Genomic DNA, 14,761 nt, shown 5'->3' with positions numbered 1-14,761 from the left:
GATTTCAAGGTTGACAAGGAGAAACTGATTGGCATTGGATCAAGAAGCTTTAGTGCAGTGCAAGGGACTTGGCACGTGAACATGAATGTGCCAAGAGAATGCATAATCCATCCTGTTAAAGGGTTTACTTGCCTCAAAAATGCAAGTTCATATGAGTATGTCAATCAAAATGCACTCCCAAATGTTTAATTACCATGAAGTGATTGACAAAACGCTTGGAAGGTAAAATTTCCACATGGGTTTTGTGCACAACAAGATAAATAACCTGTATTTCCCTCTGTACTGTCCCATCGTATGAAAAAATAGGTCCTCGTTACAATCAACAATGGATGGCTAGCTTTTGTAACCACTCCCTAAAGTATCTGCTTCACTCATAATCAAAAACCAAATTCATTAAAAATACAACAGTCCATTCATTCTGCAATGTTTCTGAATGTTGGTGAAACAGTCAGCAAGAAATGATCCTCACACTTGTACACCATGCACAGCTGTGCTTCACTTAGCCAGCCTTCTTTGCTGTCTATACGAAAATGGGATTCAAACGGAAAATCAAGGAGATCGGTCAATTTGATTGTAGCTCCAGCTATGGAGCAACAACTGCATAGCATAACAGGCTCAAAGCAGTAGCCATCAGCTTGGTGACCATAGTCAGCTTTGAGGTAGGCTCCAAGAAAAGGACCATACCGACACTGAACTGCTGCCTCTTGGGTGAACAAAAATCGGTGTCCCTCTACGCTTCAGGCAGCTGACCCCCCAAAAAAACGTGCTTTTGCTATGGCTTGGGATTGATATTACACTTCCGAAGCAAGACAAATCTGGTTGTCACATAAGCATAAGATTAAAGCTTAAGAGAGCTTGATCTTTATGGTAAGTTTAAATACATAATTTGAGTCTCCCTGGTACTTGAAACACACTGATGTTACTGATAATCCAAGCTCAGCCAGAGGTCCTCAATCAATGGGTGGCTCCTCCAGTAGAGGGTGCATTAGACGCCAACCACTTCTAGACTTCTCCCTCGTATTTTGATACAGTACCTGCTAGACAAATTCCATGTGTAAGAGGCACATCATGTTCGATTCAACCATTTAGACCTCTCAGCTATGCAGTATAAAAACCATCTGGCTGTCTCGTTGCTAAGGCTGGATACATGTGTTACTGTGTGTATTCAGCCTACGTGAGCACCCACCAACTAATGTGTGCACTCACAGGTATAGACACTCAAGTAAAAATGTGACGTAGCTGTACACCATGCATTAACATTACACAGACTACAATCAGGAATATTTTATGAATTATCACGCACCACTTTTTGGTCATCACCACCACTACATATGTATCTATCATTCGGAGAAATCGCCACCTGTAAAACACTTGCATAGTATTACATCTGCAATCTTTTCCATTCAGAAGCGGACTAAATTCACTAGGCCCTTACCGTGTTCACACAGCGAGTATGACTAGTCATGTGTCTTATACAGGGGTCCCCGAGTGACATGTCCCACATTGCAATGCTGATCCATAAAGATCCATTTTAGGTGGTGGCACAGAAAATAAAACTCGTTCTTTCAAGAAACTATGATGACCAATGGTACAATTTACAATCCTTTACAAACCTCCCATTTCCACTAGCAGTGACCAATACAGAGTCAGCATGCAACCATCGTGCATCATTCACTCCCTGATCCCCTTCGTCGACAAACCTGCATGTATGGAAGAAACAACAGCACGATAAAAACCAGCACAAAAGCTACAGTGTCTTTAGATTAATGGTGAAAGGACTCTTCCTCCTTAAAAATACTTTCATAGCAGACAGAGATGATCCAAATCATACATATGATTTCTGCAATGTTTTTCTTATCTTGACCAGCTACATTGTATGTACAAATAAACCCATGAGAGATCACAAAAAGACCCAGCGACCCATATCCATTTTTATCTCATTAGCCCTTTCAATGTTCAGCAAACTTTGAGAACATGACCTTCCTCTGTTTTCAAAGCACCAATACTACTTTCTTTTTGTATGGGTTGATTCAGAGAGCACAGAGATACTACCATTACAAAGATGCAAGATAAACATGTGAACTGGCTCCCTCCCTCTTGGAGGTTGCAGACCTGTTGGATCCCACCAATGCCACTCCCAAGCTGATTCTCTGGAATATAATAGCACCCCCTGTTGTAGGCTCTCGAAATGTAGGAGAAACACTGCCCAGCTGTCATCGTCGCCTCCAGAAGGATGTTATCCAAGATGTTCCTGTCCTGGATGTACTTGTCTGAGTACTGTGGATGAAGTCTAGAAGGTAAGGCTGGAGGCGTCTTCTGGTGGCTTTGGCAAGGGATTTTGTAGGCAGTAAGTACCCAGGAGAGTGATGGGCGCACTTCCCGTCGGTCCCCCCTCTTCTTTGGGGATAAGATGGATCCGGACCTTGGAAAGCCAAAAGCCAATCAGGCATGACTCCCGATGCCATGATCTCATTCAAGGCACTCTGCAAGGCAGCCTTCATGAGATCCCCATGCTGCCGGAAGAGGGAACCGAAAGGCCATCCTCACCTCGACACTTTCCGCAGGGAAGAGCCTGCAGATCTCTCTCTTTTTTTTTCTTTTTTTTTTTTTTTCCGGGAAAAGGATCCTTCTATTAGTTAATGAGAAAACGCCATAAGGCTACAAAGCTCACCTCGCAAGGAGGGATAAAACACAGTGAACTCCTGAGCTCCACCCCCGTGGCTGGCCGCTCTCTGGGGGGGGCTACCTAGTAGTACATGTGGGAGGTGAGAAAAGCCAGACTGGAGGCCTGTAGTGCCAAGTGACATCCTCGCCCCTCGCGGTGAGGAAAGGGCCAGGGTGCCAAGTGCGGAGGAAAGCCTTGCGGCGCCCTCTCATGCGATCCGAGTCGCCCTGGAGTTTCCCCCAGTGTCCTCTCAAGGTGTGAATGATGTCCACCCAGAGGGCCTGTATGACCTCCGCCGGTGGAGTCGCCTGGCGGTCAATGGCCTCCCTGCATCGGGCTCTCCATATGTGCCAAGCCGTCATGCTGCTGATCATCTCCCATCTGTGCCCGACCCCCTCCTGAGGGGCTGCCGATGAGAAGTCTGGCGTCGGAACCACCGCCATCGCCCTGTCAGAGACCTGGATGGTCGCGCTGCCAGGGACGTCCTCATATCCAAGGGCCGGGCCGCTGTCCGTGGCCCAAGCCACCGCACCCCACGTCACCAGCATCTCACCTGGTGAGCCTGCAAAAACCATCCTGAGAGCGCGCTGCCAGACCTGCTGAGCCTGTGGGCAATCCCATAAGCAGTGCCGCTGCGACTCCTGTGCATGGCCGCACCGAGGGCAGGACGCTGGGTGTCTGCCAAAAGCTAGCCATGCCCCCACAGCCAGTCCTCTATGCGCTGTGAGCCAGAGAAAAAGCGTCACCTTCCGGGGCCGGAAGCTGGCCCACAGGCGCTACCAGAAGTCCCTAAGAAAGGCAGGGGAGAGCCCCTGTCGCCGCCAATGCTCGGCCGCCGCCGGGGTGCTCGCTATCCTGTGCCTCTGAATCCGCCGCCCCAGCCTCGCTGTGTACTGAAAAAAGGGGATGCCTGGGCTGGTAGGGGCCAAGTAGGGATCTCGCCAAAACCACTCACCTGGATCCCACTGAAGGCGAATAAGAGGCCTGCTGTCCCAAGCCCATAATCTCCAAGAACAGTCCTCTCCTATCGAGGCCGGTGAGGGGTCTACATGCCACTGTCTTTGATGAAAGCCGACCACCCGCACCCTCTGAAGAATACAACCCTGGAGCCCATCCAAATCTAGTCGTGTCCTCTGAAGCTGGCCACCCTCTCCCACCTCGAAAGTGAGTGGGGCGACTCCCTCCGCTGTGCCGCAGACCGCTAGAAGGATCTCATGCCGAGTAAAGACACCCATCCACTGTGGAGGTGGAGGGTCCTGTACTGGGGTCCGCCACTCCCGAGGGATGGCCGCCTCGATGTCCTGTCTCATCAACTCTCTGCCCCTCATCCCACTGAGTCTCCTCTCCTGGGCCTCAAGAGGCAGCTGCTGAAAACATATCCAGTCGTCCAGGGACTGGGCTGGGCCGGAGCTCAAAGGGCCCCACGACACGTGAGACCGCGATCCAACCATATGGCCACTGGGAAGTCGAATCAAGGGGTTCCAGATCAATGGCTGCCTCAGGCGCTCCTCATCGGTGCCCGGAGGAGTCTGGAAGAGTGACGGCCTGAGATGCGACCAGGCCCTCAGAAGGCTAGCTGCAAAACGCTCCTCGAAGCCAAGGCCCACTCCTCTGGATCGCTGCTCTGTAAAGATCCACCTAATGCTGGGGGTCCAGGGGCCGCTAAGAGAGGGGGTGCGGCTGAGCATCCTGGAAACAAGAAACTCCTTCCACGGCTCAGCGCCTGGCAGGAGGCCACGAACTACCAGCTTGCCAAGCAATGCTCGGCTTTGGCAAATAGGATCAACAATGCCCAGGCCGCCTCTCTCCCTCGGCTGAGTGATCACCGCCCATGCCACCTTGGCCCTGGCGGGCCGCCCGTCGCCACCGGACCAAAGAAAGTTCCTGATGAGCCGCTGCACCTGGCCAATGCATGCCCGAGAGAAGGCCCAGCAGGAAGTGATGTACCACATAGTAGCAAGCAGAACCTGGTTGGCCACAACTACTCGGCCAGCCAGAGATAAACGAGCGGTACTCCAATACAGAAGCTTCTTCCGAATGCTCAGAAGAAGGGGGGCTATCTGCTGCTCCGGAGATATGTCAATGCCCACATAACATCCCAAATAACGCACTGTAGTGCCAGGAGGCAGCCACTGAAAACCGTCAACTGGCCTCCAAGTCGGGGGGGGCATAGAGCTGACCCACAGCCCACACGACTTGTGCCAGTTGATCAAAGCGCCCGAAGCTCTGCAAAACCTGTCCATGGCTAAGGCGAAGCGGCGGAGGTTCTCCTCACCTCCCTGAAGATAGACAGCAGTGTCATCCGCAAACTCCGAGTCTAGGAGCTCCTTCGAGGTACGGATGGGAAGCTGGAGGCCCCGCAGACCTGTATCCTGTGCCGTCAAAAAAGTGCTCATGGCCTCCGCCACAAAAAGAAAAAGAAAGGGCGCTAAGGGGCACCCCTGCCGCACCGAGCGCGAGAGCTGGAACCTCTCTCCGCGCACGCCCTGTATCAGCACCTGGCTATGAGCCGATGAGTAGAGTGCAGAGACCCCACGGATCCACTGAGGGGGGAAGCCCATCCTCTCCATAGTGCCTTCCAAGAAGGCCCAGTCCACCCGATCATATGCCTTCTCGAAGTCGAGAAGGAGCACTCCCAGATCCTCCTGTCGAAATCTAGCCAGAGCCGTAGCCTCCCAGAAGGAGAAAATGTTATCCAGAATGCTCCTATCCTGGATGAAGCCAGTCTGCGTGGAGTGGATGATGTCCGGAAGGTGAGGCTGAAGCCGCCTGCTGATCGCCTTAGCTAGGACCTTGTAGGCCGTGCCTAGCAAGGTGATCGGTCTCCACTGTCTAATCTCCAGTCTGTCTCCTCCCTCTTTGGGGATCAAGTGGATCAAACCCTCAGCCATGCTGTCCGGCATGACTCCTGACTCCATAATCTCCTGGAATGCCAATCTGAAGCCCCTGTGTAAGAGGCCCCAGTACCTCTGGAAGAAAGCCACCGAGAGACCGTCCTCTCCTGGGCATTTGCCCCGAGGTAATGCCTGAAGAGCCTCCTCCAGTTCCGTATCCGAGAAGGGGGAGAGAAGGGAGTGCTGTAAATGGGCCGGCACAACCGGTCTCGTGAAGCTCCAAACTGCCTCCCGAGCCTCTCTCACCCTGTCATCTGCTGGCTCAGCAGAGAGAAGGTCCCTGTAAAAATCTGTGGCTATAGCCCGAACCCTGGGGGGATCCACCACAACCTGGCCATCAGCCTGCCGGAGACGCCTGAGACCCTCTCGTCTGAAGCGAGGCCCTGTCGCCTCAAAGAAGTCTCGAGTCACTCTGTCCCCAGCCTGTGTCCAAAAGGAAGCCCGAGCATGGAATCGGAACTCCACCCTCCTCTCCTCGATGGATCTGATCTCCGTGCGAGCTGACTCCATCTGCTCTGAGATCCAAGGGCTCGTAGGATCCCTCTCCTGGAGTCTCTGGAGGGACGCTAGACTCCTCCGTAGGCTCCTCTCCTGCTCTCTGAAAGCCTCCAGCCGGTCCAAGGCAGCCTGTCTGAGCATCTGGCTAATCTCCTGTAAGCCACTGGCAAGATCGCTGGCTGCCGATCCTCTCCTGAACTGCAGCTCCTGCCAGACCTGCTCAACTCCGATCGCAATCTCGGGCTCCTCTATGAGACAATCTGGAATCCGGACGCTCTGGCTCTGCTCTCCTCTCGTGGGGTCCTCAATCTGGAGAAGCACTGGATGGTGATCTGAAAACGAGGAGCCTGCAAGTATGCCCACTGTGCCACCTCTATCACAGGCCCACTCATCAATGTAAAACCTGTCGATGCGGGATAGGTTAACCCCTGTGGCCCGTCTATCCGAGCGCGAGAAAGATAGGCTCCCCTGCAACCTGCCAAACTCCGGGAGAGTCCACGGATCCTGGCCTCTCACCTGAAGCACTAGTTCCTCCCAGGCAGCTAGCTCCGGCCCATGAATGGTCTCCTGGCTGCCCCCCATCCTGTCCTCTGCATCCTCCAGCATGTTGCAATCCCCTCCGAGGCACCAGTGGTCTGCCAAGGGGAGGGACTGCCTAATGGTGCTCCAGAACTCGGCTCTCCCGGTCGCCCCATTAGGGGCGTAGAAGTTGAGGAAGCCAATGCGGTCTTCCCCAACCCGAAGGATGATCCACTGCGCACGACCCTGGACCAGAATGCCAGAGTCCACAACTTCAGATAGAAGCTGCTCGCTGACTGAGATGCATACTCCACCCTGGTTCCCCTGGGAGCCATATGCCGGTGACCAAAAAGTGTGACTCCTGCCAGGCAAGATCTTCCCGCAGGTGCGGGTACGCCCAGCAGAAAGGTGGTGCTCCTGGATGAAAAGGATATCGATGGGTCCTCCAACGAGAGCCCTCTGGATCTCCTGGCGAAGTCTGCCCCGGCCAATGTAGCAGCGATGTCCACCGAGACCCTGGATGTTCCATGAGAGGATCCTCATGGATGAGCTATGGCAAGTGAAGCAGCCTCCACTGGCTCACCCCTCTAAGCCGGCCCGAATGATCTGCCCTCCACTCTGTGAGTCTTGGGCGCCGGCTTGGAGGGAGAATAATCACTGTCTGTCCGGGTGCGGAGTCTCTCCAAAAAAAGGGTGACCTGTCTCTGTGTCCAGCCCCACTCCGCCTTCGCCCTGTCCAGGGCATAGGCGTGAGACCAATCCTCTGCATATATGTATCTAAAGGTAGGCTGCACCCTCGGGGCGGCATGGAGGAGAATCAGAAGCACCGCCTCAACTGAGGTGTGGACCGGATCCGCCCGCCAGTCTCCTATACCAAACAGGCTCATGCGGGCTGAGTGTAATCGGGTCTGCAATAGGTCCGTGAGCCCCAAGTCACTGAAGTGATGAGAAAACTCCAGTATCTGATCACGCAAAACTTCCTCTACAGAGTTGCAATCCCATGCTGTGTCTGGGGCAACACTGAGAGGAAAGGAGAAAGCCACCATGCTGCTCACCACAGAGGGAGAACGAGAGGGATGGCACACCACGCAAACTCGCAAGGGCGCGACCAGTGTCTCGAACGGGCCAGCATCCAGCTGGAGGCACCTGAAAAAACCGTAATCCACTGGTAGCCCCATCACTCGCGGGGGCCCCCCAGGGGAGGCTGGAGAGAACTCTGTGGCGGGCGAGGCGAGGATCGCCATCTCCACCGGCCCGGAGTGGCGGTGGAACAGCCGCTGGACTGAGCTCTGGCCTACCCAGCTGCGCTGCCCCGGGGCAGTGGGTGGTCTGGCGAAGTATCCTGGAGAGGCCGAGGGAGGGATGGGGACTCGTGGCGAGGAGGGGGGAGAGCGAGGAGAGGATGGAGAGGCATCTGCCAGAGGATAGGTGTCAGGGGGGGCCGCCGGGGGAGGCGGGAGAGGGGGGGCTGGGGGGGGAGAAGGAAGGGTGGAAGGAGTGCTCTCCGGGTGAGGGGAAGGGGAGCCGGGGGTCGAAGAGTGCGGCCCAGGATCCTCAGGAATCTGCTCCAAGGAGGGTGGGGGGCCCCCCGCGGGGGGAGGTGGGAGCGGGGTCTCCACGTGGGAGGCTCCACCAGCGGCCTCAACGGGCACTGAGTCTGAATCCTCGTCCATCGGGGTGGGACCTGCTGGCCGCCTATCCCTGACAGGAGCATAAGTGCGGGTAGGTGCCTGTACGCCAGCCGGAGTCGCCTGTCCGCCAGCCTGTGCTGCCTGCTGGCGTCTGCGACGACGGTCCCTGCGGGCCGGGCGTTTCCACCGGCGAACCTCCTGCCATCCGCCAGCCTCCTGGGACTGCGCGGCATCCTCCGCCGGGGCCTGCTCGTCAGATGATGGCGCCTGCTGTGACGAGCCAGGGATGTCCGGTCTCTGAAGTGGATGGCCACCCCTCGGGTCTCCTGCTGCAGGGGGTCCGGAGGCAGCATAACGTGAAGGATGAGCCCCCTTGCGGGGACAGGCGCGTGCGAGATGGCCCATCTCCCGACATATGTAACACTGGCCGGGGAGGCCCGAATACTCCACGCGCTGTATCATATGTCCTCCAGAAAGACAAGGGAGAAGGATCGTCTTCGGGAGGGACTCCGGTGACGGAACCACAACCCGAATGGCCGGGAGTCCTGCTGCCCGAGCAATCACTGAAGCCGCTGTCTGAGGCGTCTCCACCACCTGCCCGAACGCCTTGCCAATGGATGACAAGAGGGGCAAGTACTCCCTACGGAGTCCAGGAAAACAGATAGTGACGGGGAAACCTGTCGCGCCTGCTAGCGGGTCAGAAGCGGGGTCGAAACCATGAGTCCATCGCGCCAGGAACGCCCGGGAAGAGCGGAGGGCAATGGGGCTCCGAGCCAGCACCATCTGAGCTGCCTGTGGGGACTCGAAATCCACCTGATAGTAGCCACGTCCCAAAAAATCCACGCTGACGATCTTGGCGGGCACGCCAACAAGGCTGCCTTGCAGAAGGTCGCGAAGCTCTCTCCGCATCGGACGGCTACCCACTATCTTGCAGACCAAGGAGGAGGCCTCAAGAGCGGAAACTGTGGAAACAAACAACTGAAGATCTTCAGCTGTGAACTCCAGACGGAGACCGGAATCGGCAGGGTTAGTCGGAGCGGCTTCCATGGAGTCCTCCTGAGGGAAAAAGCCAGAAACCGGGGTCACCAACGGGAGGGACACAGCCCTGCGAGGAAAAAAGAGAAGCGGCGGGTTACAGGATAGCGGGGGCGGGGCGCGGGGGGGGGGGGAGCTGAGGCGGGGAGGAGATAACGGTGGGCGGAGGGGCGGGACGGAAGGGAGGAGAAAGAGGGCGGAGGGGGGAGAGGTGGCGAGGGAGAGAAGAGAGGGGGAGGCTAAGGATGATAGAGCGTCAATGATCACTCTTAAAAGGTACCATAGAGCCTGCAGATCTCATCAATGGAGAAGCGGGGAAAAGTGCTCACAATTGCCGGCATGGCCACCTTCATTGTCGCCAAACGCACTGGCATGCTCTATCATGCTGGCGAGGGGGCAGGTTGCGGTCCGTGGTAAAAAAGGGAGCTGTGAGGTGATGGCACGCACCCGAGGTGAGTCAGACTTAACCCTCCCATCTAGTCCTCTAAGGCTGCACACACCGTCCTGCCGATGGTGTGGCCCTGTGATCGCAAAAATATTACCTGTGATTATCCCTGGCCTGGGTCCAGAAGGAAGCTCTTGCATGGTACCTGTACTCCAATCTCCTCAGCGACGTGCAGGCAGCTGCCATCTGTGCGCCGATCCAGGGACTGTCTGCAATTTTCTCCCCAAGACGCTGAAGAGAGGCAAGGCTGCAACAAAGGCCTCTCTCCTGCTCATCGAAAGCCTGGAGTCTCTCCTAGGCAGCCAACTGCAAAAGTTGACTGACCTCCTAGACAGCACAAGGGCAGAGGTGCCAGGTTGAAAAGCATAAGCCTCCCACGCTTCCTCAACACACTGGCAAATTTCTGGGTTTTTGGATGAGGCAATCCAGGATACGAGCAGCTACTGGTGGTTTTGACTCCACAGATTGCCCAGATGGATGATGATGGCGGCATGATCAGCCTGCCAAAATGCTAACTAAGCCGCCGCGATCACAAGCCCACTCATCGAACATAAAACCGGTTCAACCTGGCCATATCTCCAACGGTCGGATCTGGAGAAAAAAGACTGCCCGCAGTGTGGTCGAACTCTGGGACGAGCCAAGCATCCTGGCCTGAATGGTAAAGATCAACTCCAGAGATGCACCCTCGATGCCCATCACTGTGGTGTCCTGACTGCCACCACTCTAGTCCTCTGTGGACTCAATCATGTTAAAATTCCCTCACTGTGCACGTTCAGTAGTGATGCCAGGATCCACCACCTGGGCCAGAAGCTGGCCACTTACAGAGATGCACACTCCGCGCTGGTTCTCCTGGGGACCCACAGTGGGACACTAAAAAGCGTAGCTGTGACTTGGTTGAACACAATCTAATCAATACACTTGAATACACTAAGATTTGAAGGACACTTGCTCAAATACAAGAAGTAAATTGCTGAATTGACAAGAGGCACACAATGAGCCGGAACGGCCGACCCCTCCCTTGAGTAAATTGTATTACTATTGGAGAAATTCAATACATAGCTTCACGGGCATCCATTGCCAAATCCTCCATGCCAATGCATATGAAATTCAGCATTTAGAAAACAATGGTATGTCGATGTAGATCACCAAGGAGCTGCCTTGATGCCCGGCCCGACTTCAGTGCCCATATTCTCTACCATTGGTAGCAACATCTTCAAGAGCACATAGGACAAGAGAAATACTACACAGGGCGGCTAAACAAGGAGTCCTGCCCTTCTACTGAGTAAGTAATGACAATACATTGTCCAATTACCTTACCAGTCTTCATAGAAGTTGTTGCAAGCGAAAGCCTTCGTGTTGGAAGCTTTAGAAGTGTTTGTTATCTTCGATTTGCCGCAATCCTTTGCGACAAAAGTCTTCAAGAGGATGAAGGGAACCTTGGGAAAGCTTCCCCTATGGTTCAACTTGAGAAAGGAAGGCTGAAATTAGGGTTTTCAGCAAAAAGACCAGAAATTACAGCAAAAATGAGAGCTGTTTTGCTGAATTTCAGTCATTGGGAGTGAGTAGGAGAGTGATTAGCACTTGGAAACACTCTTGGAAGCTTGGAAAACACCCTAGCAAGTTGGGTATGGCTATGGAGAGCTTGGAAATGGAGAGAAATGGTGGAAAAACAGAGTTTTCAGCCTCCAAAAATCCTCATGAAGAGAAAACACGAATTTCTCTTAATAAGTAAGTGAATTGGTGTCCAATCAGGTGAAGGGACATGGGAAGATGCCCATTTATGAGTAAAAGGGGAGGATCAGGTCCTGGACATTGAGTCTTGTCCGCCTCGGGACTTCAGTGAGTGTGAACTTGGAAGAGGTCATAATTTATAAGTGACTTTTGGGCGCCCAAACTTTAATGAAATGGGAACACACTCACTTATAAATATTGGCTAAGTCCTAAGGGCTATTTGAGCCTAGATCGAGAAATACTTACCACCTGTTCACATGCCACACAACCATGTCAGCAGACAGTTTCACACACAGGGTTCACGGGCGGGCGTCCCCTTACCCGGAACTACACATAGGTCATGCAGGCATGAAAACAGCATGCAATTTCATTTGCAGGCAAGCACATAAAGATGCTATGCAATGCAGCATTGGCATGAGCAATTTCCGTTCATGAAACCATATAATACCAGGCGTTTCCAGGCAAGTATACGCAATACTAGACCCAGTGGAAAGCCAATCCTCCACGCGTTTCCGGGCATGTATACAAAGGCACAAGTCCGAGCGGAAAGCCAAGTCCTCCAGGCGTTTCCGGGCATGTACACAAAGGCACAAGTCCCAGCGGAAAGCCAAGTCCTCCAGATATTCCGGGCATGATAACATCAAGTCCCAGCGTAATATCATATCCAACTATACAGCATGACACGTGTCAATCACCTGCATAGGCATATTCCATAAGCCATGGACACCAATCCAATATGTACATAGTGTGAAAGCAAGAGTGAACCATTTGGGTGGCCAAATGGTGACATTCCCCCCCGCTTCTAAACAGTTGTCCGCAACTGAAATGCATCCAAATATGTCTGAAGCACATGCGGGCAATCTTTGAAGAACTCTTCATCTACCCATTTAGCATCAATGGGAAGATAGTTCTTAAACTTCACAAGGTAACGCCTCACAACTTTGCCTGCAGCAAGCTTGCGTTCCTTGTGATACACAATCTGCTCTGGCTGCAAGATCTCCTCAAGCTCATCCACTTCTGGTGGATCCTCAATGACCATTTCACTGGGCTCCGGCCCTACATACTTGCGAAGGAGACTCACATGAAAAGCATTGTGTATGTACCAATGACTAGGTAATGCCAATCTGAAAGCCACTTCATTGATCTTCTCGATCACTCGAAAAGGTCCATAGTACCTAGTTGCAAGGTTAGGATATGCACCCTCTTTGCCAGGCCTCTTTGCAAGTCTTGCTTTCTCAAATTTCAGCAATACCCAATCATTCTCTTTAACATCCAATTGCCTTCTATGCTTGTCGGCAGCCTTTTTATGCTTGTCTTGTGACCTTGCAATGGCTGTCCGCACCTGAGCAAAAGCAATATCCAAGTCTCTTACATACTCATCAGCTGCAAATATCTCATCCTTTGTGCGAAGGATGGGTGGCAAAACCACCTTACCATAAACAATCTCAAACGGGGCCTTTCCCGTAGATGCATGCACCGTGTTGTTGTATGCAAATTCCACAAGCGGTAAGTACTTCTCCTAAGAAGACTTCTGATCCGCCACATAACATTTCAAGAGATCCAACACGGCTGAATTTGCAGCCTCACTTTGCCCATCCGTTTGAGGGTGATAAGCTGATGAGAAGTCCAATTTGGTACCCATATTATCAAATAAGGCCCGCCAAAAGAGACTTGTAGTCCCGGGATCTCTATCCCCCACAATGGACTTCGGCATTCCATGATGTTTGAACACTTGTGCAAGATATATTTTAACCATATGCTCAGCTTTGATGGTCTTTTTGACCGGCAAGAAATGAGCTTGCTTGCTAAACCTATCCACAATTGTCCAAATTGCATCATTACCCTGTTGGGTACGTGGCAAGTCCATAATGAAATCCATTGTAATGCTTTCCCATGGCTGCGTGGGAATAGGCAATGGCTGAAGCAAACCTGGTGCCTTTTGCCTATCAAATTTGACCTTTTGACAGGTGATACATGCACGTACATGTGCCTCTATGTCCTTCCGCATACCTGGCCAAAAGAAATACCGCTCAATCATGTGCGTAGTAGGCATTATGCCTCTATGACCAGCATATGGAGGAGCATGGCACTCATCCAAAACCTTTTGCCTCATGTTAGACACCACACATAGGCAATTAACTTTCAATGAGATAACCCTCTTTGATCACATATGAGGCATGTGCATGACCAGCCATCAAATCGGCCCAAATAGTGGCAAAATCAGCATCCGTATGATACAAATCACGCATGGTAGACAAGTCCCCATGAGAGGCAACCGAGATAGCTGCTACATACGGCTTTCGTGACAATGCATCGGCCACTACATTCTTCTTTCCCGGGGTGTGCAAGATCTGAAAATGAAACATAGAGAGGAAATTGGCCATCCTCATATGCTTCTCTGACAATTTAGTTTGAGTAAGAAAATACCTCAAACTCTGGTGATCTGTCTTCACAGTGAAATCAGCCCCAAGAAGGTAATGTTTCCATATAGTAAGTGCATGAATTACAGCCAAGAGCTCTTTCTCATAAATGCCGAGAGATAGCTCTGCATCATGCAATCTACGACTCTCATAAGCCACGGCATGTCCCTCTTGATTAAGGACAGCCCCTATGCAATTTCCAGATGCATCACATTCCACACAAAAAGGCTTTTGCAAATCCGGAACGATCAACACTGGACCATGAGTAGTTGCATCTTTCAATTTGAGGAATGCATCTCTCTCTACATTAGTCCATTTGAACACGGCCTTCTTCTTTGTCAAATCATGCAAAGGAGAAGCAATCCATGCAAAGTGCCGAATGAACCGGCGGTAGTAAGAGCATAATCCAAGAAAACTACGGATCTCATGCACTGAACTCAATTCGGGCCAATTCCGAATTGCATCAATCTTTGCAGGATCCATCCGCACTCCATCTTTGGACACAATATGCCCAAGATAATGTATCTCTGACAAGAAGAACTCACTCTTCTTTGCATTTATGAAGAGTTTATGCATATGGAGCTCTTCAAAAACAATAGCCAAATGAGCTTTATGCTCTTCTTCGGTCTTCGAGAAGACTAGTATGTCATCAAAGAAGACACCTGTAAATTTCCTGTACCCACGGAATATGCGATCCATCATTCTATTGAATGTAGCCGGGACATTTGTAAGACCAAAAGGCATAACAAGATACTCATAAAGCCCAAATGCTGTCCTGAAAGCAGTTTTGTGTACATCCTCAGGCACTACACGCACTTGATGATATCCAATCTTGAGATCAATTCGGCTAAAGCATGCCGATCCATCCAACTTGTCAAGGATGTCGTCTATGCGTGGAATCGGGAACCGATTCTTGATGGTAA

At 52.3% G+C, this 14,761-nt stretch overlaps 1 protein-coding gene across 3 annotated transcripts in view; it reads right to left on the bottom strand.

The window, feature by feature from the left end:
• Positions 1–240: 240 nt before the first annotated feature.
• LOC147628999 (ribonucleoside-diphosphate reductase subunit beta) overlaps positions 241–14,761 on the bottom strand; it is a 142,139-nt gene continuing 127,618 nt past the window's right edge. For all 3 annotated transcript variants that reach the window (XM_086812201.1, XM_086812203.1, XM_086812202.1), the window contains exons 20-23: positions 1,614–1,700; positions 1,436–1,511; positions 1,304–1,360; positions 241–1,034 (exon numbers count right to left, since the gene is read on the bottom strand). In XM_086812201.1, coding sequence (XP_086668327.1) covers positions 951–1,034; positions 1,304–1,360; positions 1,436–1,511; positions 1,614–1,700 — 304 coding nt within the window. In that variant the 3' untranslated portion in view covers positions 241–950. The remainder of the gene's footprint in view (positions 1,035–1,303; positions 1,361–1,435; positions 1,512–1,613; positions 1,701–14,761) is intronic.

This window comes from Cibotium barometz, chromosome 18 (genome assembly GCF_041138505.1).
Source record: "Cibotium barometz isolate CiBa-2024 chromosome 18, ASM4113850v1, whole genome shotgun sequence".
NCBI lineage: Eukaryota > Viridiplantae > Streptophyta > Polypodiopsida > Cyatheales > Cibotiaceae > Cibotium > Cibotium barometz.
The sequence above is the reverse complement of the archived record's forward strand: the minus strand, read 5'-3'. Positions and strand labels throughout refer to the sequence as shown.